We start from the raw sequence: 8873 nt of genomic DNA, 5'->3' as shown, positions 1-8873 counted from the left end.
CTGCTGCCTTTTCCCTGGGAACTGTGCACTGGCCACAGGAAAAGCCCTCCAAATACAGAAGGTAACTGGAAGACCCTAACCACCCTATATGTGGCCACCACGTATATATGACAATAAAGACAATTTTGAAATGATCATGGATATTTCTCTGAAGACTGGGCTGATGTTTGCAGCAAGGAGGTTAGGAATTAAAAAAGGAATTAGGATGGGGGACACAAATATGTCATTATACCACTATACATAGCTATGCTACATTCACACTTCAAACACTATAAATGTAGTTCTAGTCCCCCCACTCCAAAAATTACAGAAAGGGCAACAAGGATGACCAGAGGCATGGAGAGACTTCCATATGAGGAAACACTAAATAGGCTAAAACTTCACAGCTGAAAAAAAAGGCCAACTGGGGAAAGAGTGGGTCTAGAGAGGCCTATACAAATCATGAATGGTGTAGACAAAAGTAAAGAGGGATTCACTACTTGGCATTTTTCACAATACTACAACTAGGGAATAAACCATTACATTATTAGGTAGCAGATTTCAAACAAACAAAGAAATCTTATTTTTCCATACGGCATGTAATTAATTTGTGGAATTCATCACCATAACCACTTGATGGTATAATCAGGTTTAAATGCACACAGGACTGGTCCACTAGCAGGCATCAAACACGACCATTTAAAGGCTGCAACCTCTCAATACTGGAAGATAGAGGGGGAGAGAGGGAAGGGATAAATCACTCTGGATAGGTCCTGCTTAAATATCCTTACCCTTTCCATCAAATCAATGACAGCTTTCCTCTACACCCAAGTAGAGATATGTTGTAAGGACAACTCCTCTGGGGAAAGTCAGTAGAAGAGCACAACGAGAAGTTTCAAACAACTTTAGAAGGGAGAAAAAAAGTTTTAGCTAAAGCAAATTTAAGGTTTTGCTTCAGTAACATGAACAGGGAGATGGCATCAGCTTAACTTTGATCAATATGCCTGTCCCAACGTACCAGGATAAGACATGACCGAGTCCTTGGAATGGTGAACCATTTAGGTACCTAATCCACCTGTCCCAGTATACAGCTAAATAATGGTCATGGAATGCAACTCTAAGTGTCCAAGAAACTGAGGGAGTCAAAATAGCCCTAGACTTAAGCTACTATGACAGTAAGAGCAAAATTGGAGTTTCCTACAGGTATATCTAACAAAGCTCTGCCACAGTACTCTTACAGTAAAAAATGATGGAAATAAGTAACTTATACCTCCTGGCTGTTGAGAGATGAATATCAGTACAAATCAAGAGGGAAATTTGACCTGAGTCACAGGGAAGCATTTTTATATCTATTTTGCGGGACTCCTGTAGGTGAAGCTGACCATAAGCCACTGGCCACTAGCCCTCTTTTAGCCATAGCCAACACCTCTAGCCCCAGCTCTGAGAATACCAAGGCTGAACTTTTGACAAACCTTCTAGAGAAGGTCATAATCCACCAAGTCTCTTCCAAGTTTGTTCATTTTGCAGTATATACATACATCCAGAGATGAAGAGCAATAAAGCAAAGCCCAGACACCAGTTAGGTCAACCAATCTGTTAAAAGCCTTCTCCAGTGCAAGATGAAGTGTAGACTGTCTGTCAGAGCTACTGCAGAATAAAACCCTACAGAAAGGAGTTCATACTCTCTGCCTAGGGTGGCCTGACAGCATACTCCCAGCCCCATCACCAACGAGAGGGAGATTGCTCAGCAGTAGGCAAGATTTTGGTTGGGGACGCTAGTATAGAAATGTTGTAAGGTGTGAGAAAGAAGAGTGAAAGGAGCCACATGAGGGACATTCAGGAACTGACAAATCCAAGGGCCAAATGTTTTAAGCTAGCCTCAACTGGATGTTAGGGAAGCTGTAGCGACCTGGAACACAGAGGCCAAATCAAGCAAGAAAGGCCATTTTTCTCCAAATCCCAGAACGAAGGAAGGTAACAAGCACCAACTCATCAATTTAACTCAACAGGGTCTCAGATACAGAACCACCACAGCAAGACACACGGCAGAATCATCACTGCCAACAGGAGACTTGCAAGTCCACAAAACAGCACAGAGCAGCAGACAGACTCGCTTAGCAGTGTTAGGAGGCTCTTTAGAATTCATTTGAAATTCAGCAGTAGGTTAATTCTTACTTATTTTTAGCTGGGAAAGGACACACCTTTAAGAGCCAGCAGCATAAGCCATTTGGAACTGGTTATGCCAAGACTCATGTTACATAATGTCAGTAAAATCAGAACAAGAGGAACAGTGAATACTGCAGAGTTCAGGGCCAAGGAATGACAAGATTTATGACTGCACCCTCCATGAGGAATTTTTCCTATACACATATACCTAAACCCCTTACATAGCTTAAGAGAAGTTTCAGTAGATTTGAGCTTCGTTATTCTCTTGCTGCAAATCAGGTTTTTTGAAAAGTTTGTGTTGGTTTTTTGCTCTTTTCCAAGCTCTTCCTCACCTCAACATCATTTTTAAAAGATGTTAACAACAGAACTGCTCAGCACCTGTTTTGCCACTACTATCCAGCAACAATCCTGCCCTTACTTTATGTAATACTGCCCTGCTTTTACAGAAGACTGTCTTCATTGTTGCAGTCTTCCCAGACAGGCAGCTGGTTCTACCTCACATTCAGCTGGTTCTACCCTCCTGACCCCAAAGACTTTGTGAGTCATCACTTTGAGTGCACAAAGGACAACCCACATCCTTTGTTCCTAGCTGCACCCACCTTGCATTTTTAGTACAGTTAACAAATATCAGTTTTACAGGATAAGGGCAGGTTCACTTGAATGTTCACACGTTTTTCAGCCTGATCTTTGTTATCTGCAAATCTTACCAATAGCTGTTCAGTTTTCAGCTGGCTTACTGATCAAAATATTGGATAGCACAGGCCAAGAAAAGCTAGAAACCCCCCTTCTGGCTTATGATTTTGTTTCATTACCTGATTCTGAGTCTGATTTCAAAATTATTATTGGACAACAACAACAACAAATCTAGCTGTGTGGTTTCCAGTCATGCATCTGTAGAACATTTAAGTACATTGTATCAGTCACCTTGTCAATTTAGCGCACGATCTTAAAAAAATGGGATCAAATTTATCAAGGCTAGTTTTCTATGCTGACTGACAGCTTATGCTGCCAGCCATTTGAATTTGTGCTGACTGACCAGAAGCCTGGCACTGGGAGTGCAGTTTTGCCTTGCATTGAAATCAATTAGTTAACAATACCCCAATTATCCAGTTTTCCATCTCCTCCCCTTTTTACATGCATATTTAACACGTATTTACATTTCAGCTCCTCCCTCCTATCCTCTATGCTTCCCCCTGAAGTTCAGAGTTTCTTCCCACACTTTCCTCAAACAAGCACACTGCCCCACTTCAGACTTCCCTAGTTAGATTATTGCCTCACATGGCCCACACTACAAAAAGGTAGCCAGACAGCTGAACATGCATGGTTTCCAAAAGCTAAACAGTGAAGGGAGCAAGGCATTTACCCTCACAAGGGGCAATCTAGTGACATTTTACTCAGATAAAAGCAACCACGTCAAATGTAGGGCATTTCAAAGCTAAGCTGAGCAGCTACCCCCACAGAGGCTGCCTCAGCATCACAAGATAAAGCAAGGCAATAAAATGCTAACAAAGCCAGCCTCCTGGGCTAAGTACACAGTCAAAAAACCCAAGGCAGAATCAAGTCACTCTAAGCAGCTCTCTAAACCACGTAGACTGGACCATTAACAAGCACAATACACATTCACTCATCAATTGGCTATGGCAGGTAGATGCCTGCACTGGCCAAGGCCAGAAGGCAGGGGGCACTCGCACATGCCTCCCAGCTTACCAAGCTGCAAACACCCCTGCCCTGCCTCCTTGCCAACCCCCGCACCTCTCAGCTGCAAGGGTGGGATGGGGACAGGGCAGGGGTGGGAGAATAGACCTTGCTCTGGTCCCCCAACTATGGTCTGCAGTGTGGGAGTGCTGGGGCATTCATAGGCTGATGGAGCTATGCTGCAGGGGGAAACCCCCCACCTTGGGGCCTTTTCCCCCTCACCCACTGTACTGACCCTGGCTAGGGGGGCCAGAGCTGGGGTTCTCCCCCCCACCAAACACCACCCCATGGCTACCAAGCAGGGGGGTAGTGAGAGGGAGGGGCTGGGGCATTCATAGACCCAGAGACCCATGCTGTGGAAGGGAGGGACGTTACCAAGTACTCGTCTACTTAATGGGGGATCAGGCTGATGAAATTCTGATGTCACAAACTCTTACAAATGCAGAGAAAAAGCCATATGCTGATGTGGTAGAGGCACTAACTGAACATTTTTGGGCAAAAGAAATGTGATTTATGAATGAGCTAGATTCAGGTCTCCCTAAACAAGATCCTTCAGAACCTATGAACAGCTTTATTACATCTTTGCATACATTGGCTGAATTTTTCCAATATGGGGAGCTCAAGGAAAAACTTATTAGGAACTGTTTAGTTGCAGGTCTTCACAATGAAGAGCTCTCACAAAGACTACAGTTGGATTTAACACTCCAGAAGGCTGTCACACAAGGCGGCCAGAGTTAGTTAAGCAGCAACAAAGGGAAATCAGAAGCAATTCCAAGCCCCATCAGGTATCAGCTAATATGGATGCAATACACATTGTCAAGAAACTACAACCAAAAATAAATAGAATTGGCATGCACAACAAATGAAAGAGAGTGGTCCCACTGGCATCCACAGCAACTATCAAGTGGAAAAGGGGGCCAATACCGTCGATGTGGTAAAATCCCTTGACATAGCTATGCTATGTGTCCTGTTAAAGAAGAGATAATGTTGACAATGTAAAAAGAAAGGTCACTATGCTTTATTTTGCTGCTCAACCACGGGAGTCCCTGAAGTCACAGAACAGGAGCATTGTGCTGTGTTATTAAAAGAACTTACAGAGTCTTCGTCACACCCAGGAGTCTGGATGACAGAAACAGAGCTCAATGGACAATCAATTCCATCAGGGATTTAGTCATGTTCCACAACAGAGTACTGATACCTTCCGCTCTATGCCAGAAAATCCTAGAGAAGATTCATAAAGCTCATCAGGGTACTAGAAGAAGTCAAGCCAGGGCTCATCAGACAGTTTGGTGATCGTCCATCAGTGATGATGATATACAGAACTGGGTAGCTAGTTGTAAGGTTTGTGCTCAACACTGACCAGACCCTGTAGAGCCATGTTTTATGACTGAATTACCAGATTATCCATGGCAGATGGTGGGTGCCAACTTACTGACCTGGGAGGGTTCTGTTTATCTTGTTGTTATCAACTATTATTCCAGTTACTTGGAGATGGCAGTTACAGACCACAACAGAGAGGGTTATAATGGTGTTGAAGAGTATATGTGCATGCCATGGCATGTTTTAAGACCAGATAATGGTCCACAATTTTCTGGAGCTGCACTTAAGCAGTCTGCAGCCCAGTATGACTTCAGCGTATCACCAGCAGTCTGCATTTACCGCATAGTAATGGGGAAGCAGAATGTGCAGTGCAGACAATGAAGAATTTGCTTCAGAAAAATAAAGATCTCTATAAGGTTCTCCTAATACACCCTTCAATACCATTAGAGCATGGATGGAGTCCAGCCGAGTTGCTTCTGAGTCGCTGACTCCATATAAGCCTACCAACTATGATAGGTGGCTCCAAAACTTGTTGATGCACAGGAATTTGATGACAAAGACAGAAATGGAATTCAGTTTAACTGTCCTTTATAACACCAGGCATGCCTCAAGAAATGTCCCTGCTCCTTCCCCATATCAGGAAAGTTTGGATTCCAGATGCAGGAGTACAAAGCACTGTCCTGGCTAGGGCGGACAGCCCTTGTTCATACTGGGTGGAGACACCTAAAGGTCTTCTCCGTAGGAATCGAGAGAATCTCCTTTGTATTACACCTGTTTACTACATTAGGTCAGGATGTGCGTCAGTTCCACCAAATAGACTAGATTTGTGAACTTAACTGCTTGAAGTGAAAAGGCTTATTGATGTTTCTGATTTGATTATTCTATTTTTGTAGGGAAGTGAGTGGTAAAGACTCACAGGAGTGATGTGCTTGCAACCTCTCCACTCAAGATGATTTTGCAGTTCTTTGAAAATCCTTCAGGTTTCTCGTAAGAAAGGGGGGTGTAAGCCTTTCCTGAGGGCTGACACAATTATGTCAACAGGAAGTTGTCAGCCATTTTCTGTGTGGTTTAGCAGTTGCAATAAAGTCCTTTTGAGAGCAAGAAGTCTCCCTGCCTTTTCTTGAGCTATGAAATAGCACAGGGGCAGGGGTCCATTAGCCCCTCACTTGCCCCCATGCCATGGCCCACAGGGCTAGGGAGGCTGCCTCAGCTCTATGACAGGAGGCGTAGGCCCACTGGCTGGGCTGAAGTGGACAAGCTGGGGTGGAAGCTAGCTGGCCTGGGAGATGGGGGCCTCTAAGCTGCATGGCGTACGCAACAGCACAGGTGTGCCTGGCAGTGCGGCATGAATGTGCCTACATAGCTGTGCACACCACAGAGCTCAGAGGGAATGCTGGATGGGGGTTAGCAGGGGGCTGCAATGTATCCTGGGATGCTAGGGGACTGAGATCTAACCTGTGTTTGGAGGGGATCTAGGACACAAGTCTGATAACCAGTGTAACCTAAATCAGTTAATTCTGATACTACATCCATCCATCTCAAACCAGTTTCAGTCATTTTTATACCAATCTACCTGCACTGAACTTCTGTTGTGTTACACGTTTGAACCAACTTCCAATCACTTATACCAGTTCATGTATAATGCTGTCCCTAGGCCAAAAGTGGCTCCCCAAAGCACCAAAACTGGATCACCTCTGAACCTAGATAGATTGCAGTGTTGGCCTATTATGTCAGCTCAAGTAAACTGGGGAGCATACTACTTCAGAACTGTATTCTGTTGGGGGTGTGGGAACTAGCCTGATGTTTATCTACCTCAGTGGTCTCCAACCTTTTAAAGTAGGAGGTCACCTTTGGCATTTAAAAGCAATCCAAGATCTATCGTGCACAGCTACCACCACCTCCTCCCAGCAGGTAAGTCTGCAGGGAAGGAGGTGGGGGGGGCAGATTGAGGCAGATGGAGAAAAAATTATATGGGGGCACTCCGCCGCCACAGCTTAGTCCCACCTGGCCAGGACCCCACTCAATTTACCCCTGCTCCTGCCTCTGCAGCACTGTCTCTCATTGTCTCGCTAGATTGAGGCCCCCTTCTCTCCCCTCTCCTTCCCCACGGACTGCCCTGCTGGCCTGGGGTGCATGCATGCAGGCACTCAGCCCCCCACCCCATTCTCAAATCAACTCCAAGAGGCTCCGAGATCTACTGGTGGATTGAGATCCATTGTTGATGACCACTAATCTACCTACTGCGGCCAGAGGCATAACACAGGCACACACCCATGTACACCTTGGACCCACATATCCTCTGAGCCTGCAAGATGGGGGGGAAGGTTCAAACATCTGGAAGGCGGAGAGGATGTGGCGGTGGGGGGGGGGAAGGGTCGACCAGCTGGGACTGGACTGAAGGGGGGGTGCAGGTTCAAACAGCTGACGGGAGGGAATATTCCAACAGCTGGGGAGGGGAGTCAGGGGTGTTTCCAATCCCAGGTGACTACGGAGGCCGGCCGGGGTGGGTTCCCGACGGCATCCGGAACAGGCGGCAGAGCTGCCCACTCACCTCCAGGGTCTTGACCAGGACGGTCATGTAGAGCTCGGAGATGCCCAGCGACACGCCAACGACGGAGGGCAGCAGGATAAGGCCGAGCACCAGGGCGAGCCACACGGACAGCGCCGCGGCAGCAGCCGCGCCCCACGTCTCCATGGCCCGGCTCTACGACTGCTTGCAAGGGCGGCGGCGGCGGCGGCGGCGGCTCGGCTCGGCTCGGCTCAGCGTGGGCGGGGGGAGGAGGAGCGACCTGCTGGCGGCCGAGCGCTGCCCCGCCCCTTTCGCCAGCCCAGCCCAGATGTGCGCAGCTGCGTGGGGCCCTCTCAGCCCTGCTTGAGGCTGCCAGCAGGAGATACCAGGTCTCGGCTTCCTGGCTTGGGGGACGCGTAGTTAGTTGTCACGGCGTCTGCTGAAGCGAGCTTCAGCTCACAAAGGTTGTGATTACACACACACACGTGCTGTAGGGAGATGCATGCACAGATGTGCTATAGACAGAGGTAGGTGTATGTTTGTGTATCTACCTACCTACGGCCGGTGTGTATGCAATTAAGTGTGGAGGGGGTTAGAGACAGCGCTCCCCTGAGGTTCCTGCTCCAAATAGGAAGAATCTACTTGCACTGTACAGTGATCATTAGTGTGCACTTAATGCACAGGAAAGTTTTGATGGTTATCAAGATTTTGAGCAGCCACATCCTTTTCTGCCCTTTGTCTTCCTAATTTTCAGCTAGACAAGGTTCTTTGAGTAGATTCGATATCTTCATTAGACCAAAAGAGTACTTGGAAAAAAGTTCTTATCAAGCTGTTGGGCACAGTCACCCTTCCTCAGGCATAGGAAGTCTCTGCTGTTCTGAAACCCCACTGAATGAGAGATGTTAAAAGTGTGGCAAGATGTCAGTGAGACTGTAAATAGGTCCTTTTTCACAGACAGCCTCTTTTCTACCTTGAAAATCTACTGCTGTAGTCAACCTTAATCACCTTTGGCTTTTTCCCCCCTCATTCTCCTCCCCACTTCCCTATTCTACCTGTTTTGTTTTCCTAATTCCCACCTATTTACATTCTCACTGACATCCTGTCACCCTTTTAGCTTCTCTCATTCCTTGGAGTCTCAGAACAGCGGAGACTTCCTATGCCTGAAGAAGGGCATTTGTGCCTGAAAGCCTCCAAAAAACCTTTT

The 8873-nt window shown here is 46.6% G+C and overlaps 1 protein-coding gene across 1 annotated transcript in view; it reads right to left on the bottom strand.

The window, feature by feature from the left end:
- GPAT3 (glycerol-3-phosphate acyltransferase 3) overlaps window positions 1–7884 on the bottom strand; it is a 37942-nt gene extending 30058 nt beyond the window's left edge. Inside the window, exon 1 of the mRNA XM_019526453.1 lies at window positions 7712–7884. Coding sequence (XP_019381998.1) covers window positions 7712–7855 — 144 coding nt within the window. The 5' untranslated portion in view covers window positions 7856–7884. The remainder of the gene's footprint in view (window positions 1–7711) is intronic.
- Window positions 7885–8873: the final 989 nt, after the last annotated feature.

The sequence above is a fragment of the Gavialis gangeticus genome, unplaced genomic scaffold (assembly GCF_001723915.1).
Source record: "Gavialis gangeticus isolate Ggan-Ray unplaced genomic scaffold, GavGan_comp1, whole genome shotgun sequence".
Lineage (NCBI taxonomy): Eukaryota > Metazoa > Chordata > Crocodylia > Gavialidae > Gavialis > Gavialis gangeticus.
Note: the sequence above shows the minus strand (reverse complement) of the source record. Positions and strands in the feature narration are given on the sequence as shown.